The sequence below is a fragment of the Chionomys nivalis genome, chromosome 6 (assembly GCF_950005125.1).
Source record: "Chionomys nivalis chromosome 6, mChiNiv1.1, whole genome shotgun sequence".
NCBI lineage: Eukaryota > Metazoa > Chordata > Mammalia > Rodentia > Cricetidae > Chionomys > Chionomys nivalis.
This window is the reverse complement of record NC_080091.1, coordinates 98,902,234-98,922,216: the sequence shown is the minus strand read 5'-3', so window position 1 is coordinate 98,922,216 and position 19,983 is coordinate 98,902,234. Positions and strand designations below refer to the sequence as shown.

General features: G+C 46.7%; 1 protein-coding gene across 1 annotated transcript in view; it reads left to right on the top strand.

Annotated features, from left to right (window-relative positions):
• Art3 (ADP-ribosyltransferase 3 (inactive)) overlaps positions 1-19,406 on the top strand; it is an 88,555-nt gene extending 69,149 nt beyond the window's left edge. The window contains exons 4-10 of the mRNA XM_057772614.1: positions 8,023-8,055; positions 9,233-9,265; positions 10,382-10,411; positions 13,923-13,955; positions 15,641-15,694; positions 16,688-16,717; positions 18,730-19,406. Of these exons, the coding sequence (XP_057628597.1) occupies positions 8,023-8,055; positions 9,233-9,265; positions 10,382-10,411; positions 13,923-13,955; positions 15,641-15,694; positions 16,688-16,717; positions 18,730-18,863 (347 nt within the window). The 3' untranslated portion in view covers positions 18,864-19,406. The remainder of the gene's footprint in view (positions 1-8,022; positions 8,056-9,232; positions 9,266-10,381; positions 10,412-13,922; positions 13,956-15,640; positions 15,695-16,687; positions 16,718-18,729) is intronic.
• Positions 19,407-19,983: the final 577 nt, after the last annotated feature.

Below are 19,983 nucleotides of genomic sequence, written 5' to 3'. Positions count from 1 at the left end.
TGGCCTTGCTTGCACAAGACCCCGGGTTGCGGTTCCCAAGGATTCTAAAGAGTCATCTTTCTGTCAGCTTTAGCAGAAAACCTAATAGTTTTCACTGGCTACATCCAGGCTTTCGGGGACCATGGCTCCTCTATGTCCTTAGTAACTCAGGCTGTCTTTCTGTGCCCTGGTTTGGGAATTCGCGTTTGCGTTGTAATTTGCGTCCAGGCATCGGTTTGTATCCAAGACAGAAACAGGAGGGGGACTGTCAGCCAGAGTTCTACCTGTGTCTCAGAAATGTGGGAGCTACACCAACCAACCACTGACCACTTCATACAGGAAGGAGGAAATCACTTCTGCCGCCTCTGTAATACAGGAAGGAAGGGGATTAGAAATGGCCTAGGATGCTGGTGCCCATCTGTGATCCCAGCATGCAGGAAAAGGATGAGGATCTTGGGTTTGGGTCTAGCCTGGGATATTCAGAGATTGCGCCTCCAAAAGAAGCCAGTTATTAGGTCAGTAACCACAAAGGGTCCGGTGACTACTGTCTCCTTCCGCAATAGTCTGGTGACTCCACCATCGTCTGTGTGTAGTAGATTGGCGGGGGTTTTTTGTTGTTGGTTTTGTTTCCTCCCCCAACCTCGTAGTACTTCCTTTGCTGGGGTGATTTATGACTTCATTTTAAATATCATATTAATAATTTATCCCAGATCCTATGGTAGAAATAGCAATCACTCCTGTACATCCATCTTCCCACCCCTGGACATACGATCTCTCCATATATTCATCACCCCCTGCCCCCTGGATGTACCTGCCCGGATTCCCATGTCCTGCTCTGGGCTGTGCTCCTAGGCTCACTGAAGGTCCTACAGTCTCTTTGCACCACCAGCCTGAGGTTGTGCTTCTCCCCACACAGTCCCGCTCACGATTTTCACATCTTCCCCAAGTTACTCCTTTGTTTGGGGAGAGGGCAAGTGATGACCACAGTTTTCTGAGAAATGGTACCTTGAGGCAAATTTCCTAAGACCACCTGTGTGATCTGCCTTTAAGCTCCGATAATAGTTTCTGTAACCTTCCATGTCCTTGCGTGGCTCTAGGGACTTGGGACCCGACTAGGAGGTGGGAAGGGAATGAAGACAAGACAGAGAAGCAGGCAAGCAGACAGACAGACACAGAGAGAAATAGCTAGGATCGAGCGGTCTGGTTCTCAATGAGAAACCCCAGCACCCTAGAAACTCAGCATGCTGTTATGTAGATTGAAGGGGGTACTGCACACAGCTGAGCTGGCTGGCAGGTGGGGTTATTACATGCTGATAATAAGGGGCTGGGGCTTGTGGTGTACAGCTGGATCAAGGGACCAGGCCTAGCTCATCTCAGGTGGAGGGTCTCTGCAGGTCCACAGGCTCTAAACACCTGAGGGGACAAAGCTGTGGCAGCCATTGTCTGTACACTAACACACTTGGTCCTTGGGGAAGGCTTTGCCATCCCTTCCAGCTGAGGCTACCGGCTCCTTGACAGGGCTGTGCAGAATCACTCTGATTGTCCAGACTTTGGATGAGTCCTGGTGTGGGTTTTTTTTGATGGTTTTGCTGTCAAAGTTTTTATGCTGCTGAGGCCGGAACATGCTAGGAAAGTCCTTTAGCACTGAGCTATGTGGATCCCAGCCGAAGAGCTGATCACTTTATTCTGGAAGTCTTAGGACATTCTCTTTATTTGCAGCATTCTGGATGCTAAGGTTTTGTGTTTTGCTGTATGTGAATACAGAGTTAAAAATAACCCCACTATCCTCCCTCCGATGAGAATGACTGGATCTCTTTGTAGCTGGTTTTTTGTAATGTGCTAAGGGCAGAATGATGGCACTATACCCAACACTGCCTGTGGTAAACAAAGCCTTAGATGGTGAAGTACATGCCAGCAGGAGGATTAGGAAGGGACCTAAGTTCCTGGGGCAGAACGCCATGGTTTCAAACTTCCTCAAAGCGGTGCCGCATGTCCAGGTTTCTCTCCTTGTGGAGCTGGAAGCAACAGGACTCGGGGACGGATCTGCCCAACAGTGGTCTGTTCAGGAGTTACTGTGTCTCAAGTCGTCTCCCACAATTAAGGAGGGTGGGGCTAAAGACCACTTAGAGGACTTCACTTGAGAAGACATTGACTGCTTCCTGTTGTGTGCACCGCCTTGCATTCGTCTGCATACACAGTTAGCAAGGAGCTGGTCTTTGGGTCTATGTGGCTACTAACTGAACCCAAACCCTCTGCTGCTGGGACTAGCAGTGAACGCTACAGTTGGTTTCAGACACAGGGAAGACTTTAGGCCTTGACTCTTGTGCCCAGTGCATGGAGATAAATGGGTGGGTAGGACAATGCTGAGGAGAGGGATGCTCAGTCGGGATGCAGACAGAAGTCATGCTTAGGAGAGGGATGCTCAGTCAGGATGCTGATGGAAGCCATGCTTAGGAGAGGGATGCTCAGTTGGGAAGCAATGCTGAGGACAGGGATGCTCAATCAGGATGCTGACAGAAGCCAAGTTGAGGACAGGGATGCTCAGTCGGGATGCAGACAGAAGCCATGCTGAGGAGAGGGATGCTCAGTCAGGATGCAGACAGAAGTCATGCTGAGGAGAGGGATGCAGACAGAAGCCAGGCAGCCCTTGCTGGGCCGAGGTTGCAGCCCTTGCTGGGCCGAGGTTGCAGCCCTTGCTGGGCCGAGGTTGCAGCCCTTGCTGGGCCGAGGTTGCAGCCCTTGCTGGGCTGAGGTTGCAGGCTTTCAGGAAGTGTTCTCAGGGCCTTCCACTTCCCTCCTGTACTTTCCTTGTTTTTGAGAGTGAATAGCCCCTTAATCACTCTAGGCACCTGTTACATCTGATGCCGACCATTCTTCTTGGGTGATGTCAACACAAGCAAACAGATTATATTAAAACATCCATCCCCTTCACCCTTTATCTATTGGCCATGGCCCCAAACCAGGACAGCCAGAGCCAGCTTATACCGGAGTTGCATCTTTTTCCTGTTCCTCCTCCATTACAGCGTCACCATGACTTAAAATTGGCCACAGTTGAGTTACTTGTTATTTCTCCCTTTCCATGGGGATGATATGTTCCAAGACCCCCAGTGGGTGCCTGGAACCATGGGTAATTGCAAACCCTGCATGGACTGGGTATTTTTCTATACATGCACACTCATGAGAAAGCTCAATTTATAGATTAGGTACAGTAAGAGTTTAATAATAATAGAATAATTACAGCTGTATGCTGTACTAGGCCTTCTGCAAATGCCATCTCTCTCGAAAAGTTGTTTGCAGGCTTCAGCTGACCACTGGTGACTGAGGCCATAGAAGGTTCAACTCTGGGGAAAGGGAACATGGAAACGAGTAAGCTATAAATCACGGCCTCCACTCCTTCCCCCACTGAATGTGTTTAACTTCTCTAGAACATCACAGTCAGAATCCCAGTCGCAGCTGGACTGTAGAAATCATACCTATTTTGGTGCCCCTGATGCATTCAGGCAAATGCCGTTTATGGAGGCCCTGGTTATATAAAAGCTCTGGACACCAACCATATTTAGCACTGGTACCAAGCTGATGGCTGGGGTGGGCAGTGAAACCCACAGAGTCCATGTTTGTGAGATGAGTTGTGATGCAACAAAAGAAACCGAAAGATGACCTTGTGCATTGATTCTGAACGTCAGGGGCTCAAGGCTCTCCTGGCGCTGTGTGAGCCTGTCTGTGTAGGAGGAGAATTAGAACGAGGGGAGGCCGTTTCCCAGGTCAGTGTTCAGCCAAGCCAAAGGGGGCGCTTGTGGGGGCTCATCTGTACCATGATTGCAGGGCTCCCACCAAGTTAGCTACTGCTTTTGCCTCATGATTGAAAGCAAGGCTGAGGGCAGGGTTTAGCCATAAACTAGCTCTGTGCTACCATCTAGAGACAGCCAATGGGAGTGTACAGTCAGAACTTCCTTAGGTGTGGCTGAGTGGTAGAACACTTGCTAGCAAGCCATAGGCCCTTGAGTACCAGCCACTCTCCAGCACCGAGGGGGGGGGGGGACAGGCGGAACGGGGGGAGGACGGGGGGGGACGGGGGGGGACGGGGACGGACGGGACATACAGACAAAAGGCTATGGTTCTTGATGGGAAAAGGCAATGTTTCAAAAGGGTATTGAAATTTACTAAACTTAGCATGCTGCCATAGTCCTGTTGAGAACTTACCTGTGATTTCTAGCATCAACATAGAGTGTGGATCTTAGAAAAACTGACTAGCAGCCGGGCGGTGGTGGCGCACGCCTTTAATCCCAGCACTCGGGAGGCAGAGGCAGGCGGATCTCTGTGAGTTCGAGACCAGCCTGGTCTACAAGAGCTAGTTCCAGGACAGGCTCCACAACCACAGAGAAACCCTGTCTCGAAAAACCAAAAAAAAAAAAAAGAAAAACTGACTAGCCAAACAAACAACCAACCTAGTTCTATTTGTTAGGAAATAGAGAGACTAATTCCTGGTTAGTCTTTCTGTGAAGCCAAGGAAAGAGTAAGAGTAAAACCCTTCTCCTTCCTGAGAGAGACTGCAGCAGGGCAACCAGCTTAGATGTTTTTCTGGAAAATCTGGTAATGATGGAATGTCAGCTGTGTGACCAGACTAAACGCCTCCTCCTGAAAAGTGACACCGTCAGATAACTGTAACTGGATTTGGGGGGCCGTGGGTCAGTTATGAATCCCTAAGAGAAAGCTCAAGCTGTAGGGTTCCTCGTGGCCCTGCAGTGCTTAGAGAAGAAGACCAACGAGCAGAGAAACAACACGTCATCCCAGAACCTGATTGATCAATCGATTGATCTATCTATCTATCTATCTATCTATCTATCTATCTATCTATCTATCTATCATCTATCTATCTATCATCTATCTATCTATCTATCTATCTATCTATCTATCTATCTATCTATCTATCTATCTATCTATCTATCTTCCTTCCTTTCAACGGTTTCTATGTGTAATAGTCCTGCCTATCCTGGAATTCACTCTGTAGACGGGGCTGGCCTCAAACTCACAGAGATCCACCTGCCTCTGCCTCCTGAGTGCTGGGATTAAAGGCGTGCGCCACCACTGTCCAGCTGGGATTTTCTTTTCTTTTTTCTTCTAAAGATTTATTTATTTATATAGCATCCTGCCTGTAGGCCAGAAGAGGGCACCAGATTTCATTATAGGTGGTTGTGAGCCACCACGTGGTTGCTGGGAATTGAACTCAGGACCTCTGGAAGAGCAGTCAGTGCTTTTAACTGCTGAGCCATCTCTCCAGCCCCTAGCTGGGGTTTTCTTATAGTGGTTTTTGTTTTGTCTTGAGACAGGGTCTCATTGTGTGAAGAGGGAGGCGTTCTTCTTCACCTGGGGTTACATGTGTGTGTACCCAGATCCAGCCGGGGGGTGCACGAGGAGGGATTTTCATTTGGCAGCCTGGTCCTTTACAAATAGGCCCCTCCCTTAGAAGATTTGCTTGTAGATCCAGCAGCCACAGGAGAGACCATGTTACCCACACCTGGTGTGCTTTGTCAGTCTCCGAGCGGGTTTGTCAGATGCGGTCATGCATACTCACTGAGCTCACATGTGTCTGCTGCATGTGCTCATAGAGAGATGCTGCATGTGGATCTCTCTTCAGGAATGCAGTTCTGAGTGTCTCCGTAGACTGACTGCCAGACGAGTCTGTATGTCCATTTCATGGTGTAGTCTCCTCCAGGATCACGTGACAATTGTAGTCCTGCCCAGCACACGCTAAGGCAAAGAACAATTAATACCATTGCGACACATGGCTGCAGGATTAGTTCTGCTCACCCTGAAGACTGGCTGCTTTATCATCAAACTGTGCTTTTTTTTTTTTTTTTTTATTTTTAGATGTCAGGCTTTGTAGCGGGGCTCACATTGAGCTGGTTGCTGGGCAAAGTAGTGGGGGTAAGGACTGTACAATGTCTGACATCTCAGGGATTCTCAGGGTGTGGTGCCCCTTCATTCCTTATGTTTATTCACAGGGACCCCTTGGTTGAAAGGAGTACCTGGGAGTTTTATTGTTTAAGTAGTATGAGACAGATGTGCCCAACGTTGGAGTAATTATTTGAAAAGATGGTGCATCGTCATACAAAGTGTTTTTGTCATGATCATGATCATCAGGCATCTTTTAATAATTGTTGTATGTCTTGTATGATTGGGGGGACACGAATGTCTCAGCTTTGCCAAGGAGGCCAGAAGACAACTTCCAGAGTGGCCTCTCTTCTTCCATCTTTACCTGGGTTCCAGAGATGCTCTCAGGCCTCTCATCAAGTACTTTACCCTGTGAGGCGTGTGTCAGGCCACCAAGCTGTCTTAATAGTCTTGCTCATGATACGTTAGTTAGCTTCTGTGTGGGGTGTGACCTAGTCAGCGGTGTTGAGACTGACTCAGTAATCAGATGTAAGGCGAGTCCATGTGGGTGACGATTACCCCTTTCCATACCTCAGCTTTTTCCTGTTTCCTCCCCTCCCCGCCCCGCTCCCCCCATAGGCCTAGAAAGTCTCAGCTAACCCCAGGTGAGGTGTGACCCAGCAGCAGCTCCTCCTGCTGCAGTCCAGATGGGGCAGGCGTCTCCAGAACTGGTTTCAGCTTTGCCTCAGTTCTGTTCTAGACAAACCAGTGTGGTTTGCATTTTGGTGTTGCTGAGATTCTTTTCCCAGGGCTGTAGTGAGCTACTCCAATGAAAGCAGGTTAAGTGGGAGGGGCTTATTTAAGCTCTCAGTCCCAGGCTGCCCCCATCACGGGGGAAGTAGAGCAGCGGGAGCTTGAAGCAGCTGATTGCCACTTTGTGTACTCAGAGAGCAGAAGGACAAAGGCTTACTACTGTTAGGTTCTTTCCCCCATTTACACAGTCCAAGACCCTAGCCAGGGAGTGGTGCCACCCACAGTGGGCTGGCCTTCCCGCCTCAGTTGATACAGTTATGATAGCCCAGGTTGTTCTGGGTTCACTGGAGTTGACTGCAGCAGCGTGGACATCAGGCAGGTTCTAATAGACCCGTTATTCCCTGGACACGTGGAAATTAGACCAAGTTACCTGGATTTCCGGCTTAAACTCTAAAACGGGATTTGATTAGAAAAGTACATCTGTCTCTCAGGGGCTTATCCTTGGGCAACTAGACCTCAACATTAAGTCAGTGAATCAGATACAGAGAGACCAAGGCATTCAGATCTCCATGGGGCACCTGGGCAGCCCCCGTGGCTTACACAGACCTGTGTTAATGGGGCACCTGGGCAGCCCCCGTGGCTTACACAGACCTGTGTTAACGGGGCACCTGGGCAGCCCCCATGGCGTACACAGACCTGTGCTTACGAGGCACCTGGGCAGCCTTCCGTGCCCTATACTGAAATCTTCTATTTTCTCGCTGACCCACTCTTAGGCAGACGGGCAGAGTCCTGTCTCTCGCCTAGAGGAAGCCCCGGAGCATTGGTGGTACTGCCGTAGCATCACCAGGAGTGTCTAGAGCCATCAGAAAAAAGCGTCATGTTAGATGCCATGCTCCTACCCTCCAGGAGCGTAGATGTTTTCACATACACAAGTGTGTTTGGGAGACTGACAACTATCTTTTGATATGAAGCTGAGAATCTTTGTTCATTGTTAAAAGATGTTGAAAATATGTTTGAGATAGCTCTTGTAAGGGTAGGAATTGCCACGTAGAAGGCTGGATACTGCTTGTTATCTGCAGAGAGAATTCAGTTAGACAAGTACATTTCTCTGACGTAGGTAACTCACCACAGATATAGACTAGAATGTAAAATGGCAGTCCGGTAAGGGCCTCAACCAGTGGTCACTGTGTAATTTGTTAGTAAAATTGAACATCCAGAAGGTATGCGTTTTGTCAAAGTTCATACCATTGGTTCACGCCTGGTCTGTAAATACAAAAATTTAGGTTTCTAAAATGTTGCCTCCCCACTAAAGTATGGCTCTGATAAGCTAGGCATTTACAGATTAGATTGCTGATAGCCACATATCATTTGAAACTTACTAGGGTAGGTTATGTCTAAAATTTTATCTTTGTGTTTCAGGTCTAAAAAATGAAAAGTGTGTTAAAAACTCAGGTAAGACATGTTTAAATGCTCGTCTCCATCATGGGAATTTTGTTATTTTTTCCCTCACAAGTACGGGTCAAATGCTGCTATTGCCGCCCCCGCCCCACGTCACACTGTCATATGGTCAGCCATCACCCCTTAAGGCTAAAGTGTGCTTTTGTTAGTGGCTCTAAGTCTATTCTCTGTCCACTCTCAGGAATTGGGAGTTAATAGGAAGAAAACCAGGTTTATACACAAAGGTCAGCACCCTGAGAAATGGGGGCAAACAGTTATTTTGGGGCCCATCTCAAGTATTGGAAGGGACTTTACAGCAAGGTGAGGCCATTTAAAGGTAGTTTTCTTGAGAATTGACAGTGCTGGCCAAAGGGGAATCACAGAACAATCTACACAGGGTCCTTTGCAAAGTGAGTCAGTCTGGGGTGGGCGGGGTGGTTAAAGACACACACTGTCATTGCTGCTTTCCTGGGGAGAGCTGTCCCTGCCTGTCCTGGTTTTCGCCTATGGCTGTTCTCTAACACTTGTGTTTGAGAGTGCTGGGTCCAAGCCACTCTCACGCCGTCTGCCTTACAGGAACTTCCAGACTGAGATTGGTGAAGGCCCTTGTAGCTTCAGCCATTTCCCACACGGCTCACATGCAGAGAGCCAGACTTTAAATGCCTGTGTTTTGGCATCTCAGGAAATAACATTTGGGAGAGGAATGGAGAGAGTGTGGCGTAAAAGAGAAAGAAGGCCTGGTGGGATCCGATGGGTGGTTTCAGCTTACTGGGGGGGAGGGGGGAATGGGACAATGTAATAAAAAATAACGTCTAGTGGGAGGGTGGAGGGTGGAGGAGGAACACCCGGGAAACTGACGTATGGCGGCTCAGCATTACTGGGGGCCCACAATGCTATCAGAGTGAAGAATGCCTTCAACTAACACAAGCTGTCAGGGAACCGTTTGGAAGATTTCCTCCCTTAAATGCCTGAAAACAAGAGTCTATTTCTAGCTGTCTTCCTGGCTAGCTTTTCTATGCATTATTCTCTGGGTTAAAGAAAAAAAAAATCTATTATCTCCATGTCTTTGAATTGAAATTTCATGTTTCTTGTAACCATGTAGGACAGCTCGAGTTCTTATTAGTATTTAAAACAGGCTGACCTTGGATGGCATCTGGGCACAGTAACATGGATGAACACGTTTGTATTTCAGAATATATTGAACCGGTGTATATCTACAACCCTGGTGAGTATGTCTAATAGCTCTCTCCTGTGGGCAAATGCACTTCCTACCCGAGTGAAGGTGATAACTTGGCAGAACAGGAGGAGGAGGGAAACTGTGTTCTGGGAAATGCCTTCCTCCCCTGCGGTCACTCTGTGGCCCTCCCAGCAGCAAATGTTCTGGGGAGTAAAGAACCCGCAGGGGCACCCGCAGAGCTCACCCAGGGCCAGTCTGGGGGGCCCTGTGTACTCTATATTCCATGGCTGGAATTAGCACAGGCGACACCCACATTCAAGTGTAAATTCTCAGCGTCTGTGCCACTCCCATGCCTGGTATGTTCACAGAGCACACTCAGCCTAGTTGAGAACACAGGTTGAGTTAATTAGGGTTACCATATAGGAAACCAGAACTTGAAGCCATCTTGAAAGTGTGCTCTGAGATTTTACAGTATGGCATCTTGATGTACAGCCAAGCACTGTTGGTGAAGAATTAGGCGGTGTTGGCAACAGTGAAGCCATACAGCCTCCCCCTTGGGTGGTGAGGGAAGGGCCTGCTGAACATAAGGCCAGCAGAAGACGGGTGGGGGGTGAAGCCCACCCTGGGAGGTGCCCTCCACAGTGCTGCTCTATCTCCTCTTCATTTTGATCTAAACCAACAGGGGATTTGATTTTTCTGTTTCCACATGTGGAGACTCAGAGAACTCATTGTCTGTATTCAGGTTCTTGGTTTTGCATTGGGATTATTTCTCTTATTGAAGAGAAAAAAAAATCCTTGCCTTTAAATGTGCCACTTTCTCTCTGTTGGGGCGATGCCTCCTGTCCCCAGAGGCAAAGCCACTGGCTCACGCCCTGAGGGCTTGCCTATAATCCCGCCTACTGTTCCCTTGTGGTCACAAATTCTGACCATTGCATAGGACCTCAGCTAGCTATTCAAAGAGACATTGTTTTCCTGCCCCCTCGACACCCCAGGAGCCTAGTTCTGTGCTTTACCTCAGTGGAGGCAGTGGAGACGTGTCCAGCTCATTGCCCACATACATAGAGACTCTAGGTGGCACTTGCATTCAGTGATGTGCCTCCTGGTCCCTGAGAGTTCTTTTGATCTCTTGGTAAAACTGATGCATTTTGCTTGTTTGTGATGTAGATCTGGAAGGGCAGAACCTGGAAGACTCTGGTAAGACACTCTCAAACTCTGGGACATAACATTTGCAAGCTGTGAGCGGGTGGGGAGAAGCCAGAGCTCGTCTTAGCTTACTAGTTCAATCCGTGAATTCTTTATAAAAACCACACAGGGGCTGGAGAGATGGCTCAGTGGTTAAGAGCACTTCCAGAGGTCCTGAGTTCAATTCCCAGCATCCACATGGTGGTTCACAACCACCTGTAATGAGATCTAGTGCCCTCTTCTGGCCTGCAGGCATGCATGCAAACAGACCACTGTATACTTATTAAATAAATCTATTTTTAAAAACAAACACAGCACTCACACCTGTAGTCATCCCAGAAAACAGAGGAGGGTTTTCTGGATCAAATCTGCATGATCCAGACCTGTTGACAAAACAAATAGCATTTAATTTTCCTAAATTAAAATGCGGATTCTTTGTATGTGGATCCAGGTAACACGTGTACTCATGTCCACTTGATGAGGATGCTCCAAAGTAAAACTTAGTTCAAAGTTTTTAATTAGAAAAGAAAGAAAAAAAGAAGTGTGGGTTGGAGAGATGGCTTATGCTGTTTTAGAAAACCAGGTTCAGGTCTCAGCTTTCAGAGCGGGTGGCTCACAATTACTGTCTGAAATTCCAGTTCAGTGGCTCTGAACAGATACCTGTGAGCAAGTGGAACACAAACACCCACTCAGGCACACACATGTGCACATGGAAATAAATGTTTTTCTGTGTGAGTGTGTGTGTATGAGCCCACATATATGTGAAAGCCTGCATGCATGTGAACATGTCTGTGGAGGCCAGAGGTTGATACTAGGTGTCTTCCTGTATACTGAGGCAGGATCTCTCCCTGTGAACATGAAATCCTCTGTATACTGAGGCAGGATCTCTCCCTGTGAACATGAAGCTCTCACTAGTCGTGTTTTGGGGATCCCCTGTCCCTACCTCCCACACCCGCCTGGCTCTTATGTGGTACCCAGGCTTGCACGGCAAGCACCTTATCCACCAAGCCATCTCCCCAGCTTTAAAGTTCCTCTTTCTAAAGATGTTATTGTCTTCTAGGGCCAGGGTACAAAGTTCTCAAGTTACTGAAGAGATCATTGAACACTTTTCTATTTTCTTTTTTCCCATGGTGCCTCGAATCAAACCCTGGGCACCCTGCAAGCTAGGTAAGCACACTATTGTTGAGATACACCCCAGTCCCTGGGACAGATTTCCTAACGGGTGATCCAAGAGAATGTGTCACTACCCTCAAAAGTGACTCTACCTTTAACCCAGTTATAACTCGGAAACCAGGACAACATAGAAACTTGAGTATAGAACTGTGGCCTCAGGCACCGCGCTAGGCAAGTGCCTCACCTGAGCTACCTCCGCCTCTTTGTACTTTAGTTTTGAACTTGAAGGCAGAGTCTGAGCTGAGCATGATGGTGCTCACCTTTAACCCAGCAGAGACCGGCAAGTGTGTAGTATGAGTGTGAAGCGACCCTGCTCTATATAGATCTTCAGGTGGTAAGAGACCCTGTCTTCAAAACAACACAAAACAAAAAACAAAACCTCAGACAGGGTCTGATTAGATTAGCTGATCTTGAACTCATTTTGTAGTTCAAGTCCTTGACCTTGCTCTGCCTTCTGAGTAGCTGGGATTTGCAGGCCTACACCCCAGGACCCAGGCAATCCTACATTTCTTTAAAAGAGGCTCCAGGGAGTCAGAAAGATACCCAGTTGTGGACAAGCCATGACTCGGAGGCTCTGCTCAGCAGCTGACCAAGCTCAGGTGAGCGACAAGTGGCCAGAGACCCAAGGCATTATGTGGCACCCAGAGCACATTGTGACATTCTGATATAACCACTCATGTGGGCTGCGTACTATTAAATAATATTAACATTATTATACACTAAACCTAGAAATTAGGCTTTAAAAAACATTTAAAGATACAAGAAAGCACTTATAATAATGTAAGAGTTGATGGTCTAGCTCACTAAGTAGAGTGCTGGCCTAGCATGTATGCAGACCTCCAGACACACACATACACACTGATGGTAATGTGAAAATCTATCCAAAGTCTCTGACAGTTTTCATTTTATATTGTATATGTGTGTATGTATATATGTGTGTGTTATATACATTATATATGTTTTATATGTTTTCTGGTCATATACGTAATACATGGTAATTGTAGAAATGAAAAATATGGAAAATTATTAAGGATTAAAAATTAAAAAGCTCAGATCGCAGATATTAATTTGTAACATTTTTGGTATATTTACTTTGAATCTTTTTGCATATGTGTGTGTGTATCTTGTTTTTTTGTTTTTTTTTTTACTTTGGTTTTGGTTTTTGAGACAGGGTTTCTCTGTATAGCCCTTGCTGTCTTGGGGCTAGCTCTGTAGACCAGGCTGACCTCAATCTCAGAGATCTGCCTGCCTCTGCCTCCCCATCACCTGGCTATATATCTTTTTCAAAAAAAAAAAAAAAAAAAAAAAAGATCATACTGGGGATCAAATCCCTCCACATTATGGGGCACCCACATGTAGCCACTCGTGAAGGTCAGAGGACAGTTCGCAGAACTTGGTTCCCTTTTTACTATGTGGGTTCCAGAGACTCAAGTCAGCAGGTTGGGTGGCAAGCGTCTCTACCTGCTGAGCTGTCTTGCTGGCCCTGGGTTGATTTACCTTTAATGAAGAATTTTTTGCTTACCTGAAGTGCGATCCTTAGTGACGAGACATAGCTCTCACCATCAATTAAGCTTCGGTGGCTTAGAGTCTCCCCTTCTCTTGTCATTTTGTCCCCTGTTGTTTCTCAAAGCTTTCACTAAAGAGCCCAATGTAAATCTACATTAATGTGGAAAACGGATGTTTTGTCTCATTTTGTAACTGGATCTCATGTAGCTCAGGCTAGCCTCCAACTTCCTATGTAGTAAATGATCCTGAACTCCTGATTTTCCTGTCTCTACATCTCAAAACTGGGATTCCAGGCATTGGCTTCCATATTGATTTTACCCCCCCAAGAAAGTTCTTATTCTTAACCTTAGAAATAATGAGCCAGGGGCTAACCTGGTAAATGAATTCTTTCTTACTCTGTCAGACTAGCTACCATGTTATTAAGCCACTGTAGATGGCACAGATGTCACTTTTGAGTGGGTTTTTTAATGCTCTGTTCAGTGAACCAATATTTCAGATGCAATATTTTCCCATTAATCCTTACTTCTCATAAAATGCAAGCTCTATCTTTTGCATACTCAAAGACTCCAAAGTCAGACCTAATACCTACAGTGTGAGTGGGGCTACATCAAGCAGACTTCAGCTCAGTACTGCTTCATTTAAAAATGGATGGACGTTAGGAAGCTAAACTTGGAGCAATGAGAACCAAATCATAGGTGCTCCTGAAATCTGGCTTATGGACTGGAATTCATATTGTGGCTGTGACACTTATGACTTCCATATTTGAAGTTTGGAGGTGGGAGACAATGGGGGATGGTAGCAGTGCCTTTAACTGATAAACACCAGCATTTATTTCTGCCTTTAGGTAGGAAAAGCCTCGACTCCACTGGACTACCAGGTAAGGTCATTTTCTCTTTACTCAAGAGCTGGTCTGAGCATTACAGACGATGCCAGCATGGGATGATACTCAAAGGTTTTGCTTTAAGCGTCATGCCAGTCATTTCTACAGCTTTCTCTGGAGTGGACTGTGCCCACCATGCCTTCCCAGGATGCTGGGCACTGGCTCTGGGCGGGACAGCCAGCTGTTTGGAACTTGGCTCTTGGCCAGCTTGCTGGGACCTGGTTGCAGAGGGTCCAGGCCTTCCTGAAGCTCTGTAGATACTCTGGTGCTTAGACTGGCTGCGTATCCAGGCTCAGGCTTCCTCTGGGCCCTGCAAGTAACAAAACACAGTACTCTGCCGGGGCAGGCACAGCTCAGTGAGGCACTGTTCACAAGCTCCTCAAGTTTGGTGTGGATGAACAAAAGTCGGAAGCTACAGTGCAGTGGGCCCTGGGGCTGGTGTCCAGTGCTCATGACCCAGGAGTTGGAAACGACCCAGGAGCAACCAGAGGCCACTTAGATTCTTCTATTTAGGAAAGAATATTGCAGAACCTTTCCTTCTTCCTGGTAAGCCCGGTGGACACACTAGACGGCAGAACATGCCAGCACAGGACAGAGACATTGTCATGGTTACACGTGCCAGGTCCAGTAACTTGGCACAGTCACATGTGAGTGAAGGACTGGGCCCTTTACTGTTTCTTCCTCGAGGCTTGCATTGCCTCGGTGACTTCCACTGTATTTACCATGGCAGATGTCAGCTGCCCTTCACAGCAGCCACGAAACATGTACTTTTAAAAGTAGGAGGGCTAGCCAGGGGCGAGTGTGGTGAGAAATGGAGCTGGGACTCCAGAAAGATTGCTTAGAAGTCCCTCAGCACTTCACGGTGATGGGGAGAACACAAGAGGGCACATCTTATCATCTTGCTCAACAGTCACGATGCCTCTGTGGCTTGGAACTGTCACCTTTCAAATTCAAATGTGACCACCTTGTCATAGCAACTTCACAGGAGCAGTGATTGGTAAGGAGTATGAAACCACAACCAATGCTTAACAGCCCCTTCCTCTGGGTTCATATAGCCATCTACAAGATTTTTTCCCCAGTATATTCTGTTAATTATGGGCATGGTCATCTGTTTAAATGTTTAATTATTCACTTATTTAGTGGGATTGAACCTAGGCTTATGCATGCTTGATGAGTACTCTACCACTGAGCTACATCCCTAGATTTAGCATCACATCCATGGTTCTGACCACTGTTGGTCACTGCTGTCTTAAGACAGTAGGCCATGTAGAAATAGCATGTCATAGTTAACTTACAAAACACACACAGAAAGCAGGTCTAGCAGCTCTTTTGTACTGATCTAGAGTGGCAGTGTCCCCGTTACATCACTTCCGTTCTTTGGGCCTAAGTTTGCACAGTGCTCTTCGGGGTCTTCAGTCTAATCTGTGGCCACCTGAAAAGCAGCTTCTGGCTGACTGTGGAGAACTAATGGGGTCTGTGTAGACAGACCTGGCATTACATTCCCCTCTGCCTCTGGTAACTTTGTGTAAATAACTTCACTTATCTGAGCACCCTCCCTCGTAAGGTACGAATGACTCCACCTTGCAGGGCTGAGGATCTGATGTCACAAACTATTTGACAGTAGTCAAATAGTAAATAGAAGCTGCCATTTTTATTAACTAAAAGTCTTTTTTTTTATTTAGGAATTAAAGTGCTAGAACCAGATGAAAATCCTCTCTGGATGGATAATAAACCTGGTAATTCTTCTTGGTGGGGAGGCTCATGGAATTCTAAGTTCTTTAACATCATCATTCAGATAGCTCAGGATCTGGGGGAAGGCATCTGGGCTGTAGTTCCTGACACATCATCCTGATGTTAGAAGGAGGAAGGGCTGAGAACTTGCTTCTGTGTGAGCAGGTTGTTAAAGCCTAGAAGAGGCCAGCTGGCCTGATGCTGGACAGCAGTGTCCAGCTGTACTTTTATTCCAAAGCAAATCAGTAGCTGTAGGGTGTAGAAGCAAGAATACACTATGGAGCGTGGGAATGAGAATTCACGGCACACCCTGCAGGACCAGCCTTTCTGTGGCGTGTCTTCTCTTTAACTGGTTTTGTGCCCCACCTGGAAAGCTCTGTGTAGTGCAGGCCTTTAAAGGCCAGGCTCATCTAATCCAGCAAGGTAGATCAGGAATCTGGTGACGGCAGACAGCCTGACTGATACCCTGGACTCCTAAATTATGGAAGTGTGGGTACCAGTATTCTAAGGCTAGCCACACACTGGTGGCGGGACAGCACAATCAGGAGCAGATGTCAAAGTTAGACATTGACCTCACGGATGTATTAGCTGATTCTCCATGCACATCGAACCTCAGTCGGCGCAGACACCTGATGCATCCTTGACGTGCTGCCTCTGCCAGGATAACAGTGTGGTGCTGTGCTCCCATGATGCACTGGCACTCAGTAAGTGGGAGACGGGGTGGCTTGTACTGGGAATCTGAGTTCAATATATAGAAAAAAGGTTGGTAAACAGACTTCACATTTATTCTAATGAAAACACACGCTCACAGGGGAAATTTCTCAGAGAGCAAATGTGTCCAGAGCCTTCTTTAACCTCACATATGCCTCTGGACCAGTTTCCCTTGGCCCCAGGCCCACTCCCAAGGGAGAAGCAGCTTGTTCCAACTTAATGAGATCTTTCATGTCAGGAGAAGTGTATATAATGCAGTAACTCAGAATCTCTTTATGTTCTAGAAGACAAGCGTCAAGGAAATGCTGACAATCCTAGTAAGAAATACCTCCTTTTCTTTGGACGATAAATGCTCAAATATAAAAATATTAATTTTTTTCTCATTAAAAGCTGACAGTTGCAGGCATGTATATGCATGCCTAAGATGCCCCTCCCGTCAGTCTCCTTTACATAGGCACTGTCTAGAGACTCTAGATAGAACACTGTTTTCTCAAGCAGTCCTTTTTCAAATCAACAAGTATTTCATGAAGCCTTCACAGCACCCTGTGTAGTAATAAGGGCCAGCTTGTTGGGGTTTCTGTCCCACCCAGTACCCCACAGCCGGCAAGCCCCAAAGAAAATCACAGAGATCTCCATAAGTTATAAAACTGATTGGTCCATTAGCTCAGTCTTATTAGCTCTTGTAGCTTATATTAACCCATTATTATCTATGTTAGCCATGTGGCTCAGTACCTTTCAGCCAGGCAGGTTACACCTTGCTTCTCAGTGGTCCGGGCTGGACTGGGAGGAATGGGTTTCCTCCTTCCCAGAATTCTGTTCTCATCGTCCTGCCTCTACTTTCTGCCTGGCCAATCAGCGTTTATTTAAAACATGATTGACGGAATACAGACAATTCTCCCGCACCAACCCTGAAATAAGATCCACAATAAGATGTACCTTAGCTATACAAGAATTAGATGCTCTGACTGTATTTTATAGTTATATGCAGTTATATTTGCAGTAAGATGTACCTTACCTATACAAGAATTGGCATGCTTTGACTGTGTTTTATAGTTATATGCCTCAATGCATAAATGCTAAATTCATAAACATATTCTTTATGAAAATTTGGATTGGAGCATACTGGAAGCTGTTCCATAAAAGATCAAAGTGAAGCAGCAGACAGTAGATACTGTTTAGTGTTAATTAAAACTATCAGAAAAGCAGGCGGTGGCGGCGGCACAGTCCTTTAATCCCAGCACTTGGGAGGCAGAGGCAGGAGGAGCTCTGTGAGTTTCAGGCCAGCCTGGTCTACAGAGTGAGTTCCTGGACAGCCAGGGCCACACAGAGAAATCCTATCTCGAAAAGAACCAATCTATGGCAGGCTGCTAGATTGTGTGAGTGCTGGATTTACATGTCAGGCGGCACACACGAAGACTGCAGAGGGTGGCTCCATGCTTAGCTGTTGAAGACTATTTTCTAAGCATTTCAGCTCTACCCCTAACAGTGGCAGAGTTAGCACCTGACTTCAGCCATTAGCACCGCAGTCTACCCTGGACAGCATCTAGGTGCCTCTCAGGTGCAGTACCGGCCACTTGAGAGCCACTCACCTGCAGAGCAGCCTGACGCACGAGTGAGCTGCCAATCCACCTCTAGCCACATGACTGGCATGTCCGCAACTCTGGCGAGCAAACTCATATGAAGCCCTAACAAACTGCCGTTTCTCTTGGCTTCGTCTATTATGAAACCTGACTGGTCTCATACACATCCCAGTTGGAGAAACTCTGAGAACTCCCCCTTCCCTATGCAGTCTGCTTAAACCAGAGTGTAAGCTTATTCCCCAGGTTTAAAGTGGAGTAAACAAGCTAGATTTCTCCAAAGCCATGTAGTGGAGGAAGCTTTTTTGCCAGTTTCTAGACGCTGTTCTAAAAATGCAGTTGTATCCAGCTGTGACGGGCATCTGTATGAACGCACACACACTGTTATTTGAAAGGAGACACTTGAGGTAAACTTTACACAACGTATGATCTAACGCACACGGAAAGAGAACATTGCTAAGAAATTCTGGTATACTTGAGCAAGAAATAATTGTCTCGGTTGTCTATATAGATTTGAAAACCCTGTGAAATCTGAGAAAAAAAAACAAAACCAAGACCAGTATGCCCTGTTGATACCTATAGAAATTTAGCCTAAAACTTCGAAGCTGCACGCATGTGCAACAAGTACCTGACAGGTATCTCAGTAGGCATCTGACTCGGCTGCTGCTGTCCACACGGCGGCGCTGTCTGTACAGGTGGAGGATACTCCGTACACACCAGTGACGTGTCCATGACTGTGTTCTCTTTAACAGCTCTGGGTCCCGCCCCCGCTCCAGGCCCCCGGAGCCACCCTTCGGCATCTTCTGGCAGAATGCTCCTCCCGTCAGTCACAGCATCCACTGCGCTCATTGTCACGTTTGCCGTACGCATCTTCATTGCTCTTTAGCTCAAAATCACACCTTAATGTTTATTTGGAAGACGCTATGGAGATCCACAGGAGGCCAAGAGAAAAGGTGTCTTTCTTACTCGGGCAGACACACTGTAAAATAAGAACTGTATATTCGTTCCCTGGCTCACAGTTAAAAAGCTGATCCAGATAGTGTCAGAGAATTAACTCCTCATTTCTGTTTAAGTTTAGGATTGCAAAAATCCCAAAGTTGTATACTTTTGATTGGATTCAATAAACGTTTTAAGTTTATTAAATGTTTTCCTGTAGAATCTCTGGATATTAAAAGACCATTACTAATGTGGCTAACATGAATTTAATGCCAGAATCAAAATGTGAATGATACCTGTTTCTCTCTGAAGAACAAAACTATAAATAGGCTCTTGTTCCCAGGAGACAAAGCAGCAGAGAACTGTAGGCAGGAAGAGGCCACTTGGGTATCCCTTCCTTCCAACAGGGAGCTGTTACTTTGCTTGTGTGTATCTGTCTTCTGTCTTTCCTTCTGACCAAACGTGCTTACATGAAAGGGGAGATGTGATCCTTGGTCAGCTGTCCACCACTGGGCCTGTGCTCAGTGGTCACCGTTAAGTCTATGGAAGGCAGATACTCCTTTCTACACTTGGCTCCAAAGATGGCAATGGACCAGTCTTTTGAGCCAAAGTGAAAACAAGCGCATGCAAAGAAAACCTTCTCCCAAAGCCACTAGCATCTCAACAAGCATGAAATAAGATGGGAACAACCAGGGAAGAGTGGTGTTATGTTCTCATGCCGCACACTCAGCAGTAGCGACTATAAAATTCTAGCAGCCAACTTGGAAAGAAGCTTTACAGTCTGTACCTTTACAGTGTAACCCCTTCTGTTTCATGAGGGGTCTAGGCACAGCCCTTCCCCCACCACTCGGTAGTACAACAGCAAAATTCACCGTGTTCTTTCTCAACAGCCCCCGGTGTAAACCAAAGCACCACATACAAAGCACAAACATACCGTAGTCACAGCATCTGCAGAGATGTCAACACCTGCGGCCCAGGTGTGTCCTGCAGTCAGAGTTGTATTTAAAACTGGCGGGCTGTGGACGAGTCCTATGTCATACTCAGCCACTGTTGTCAGATGTTAACATGAG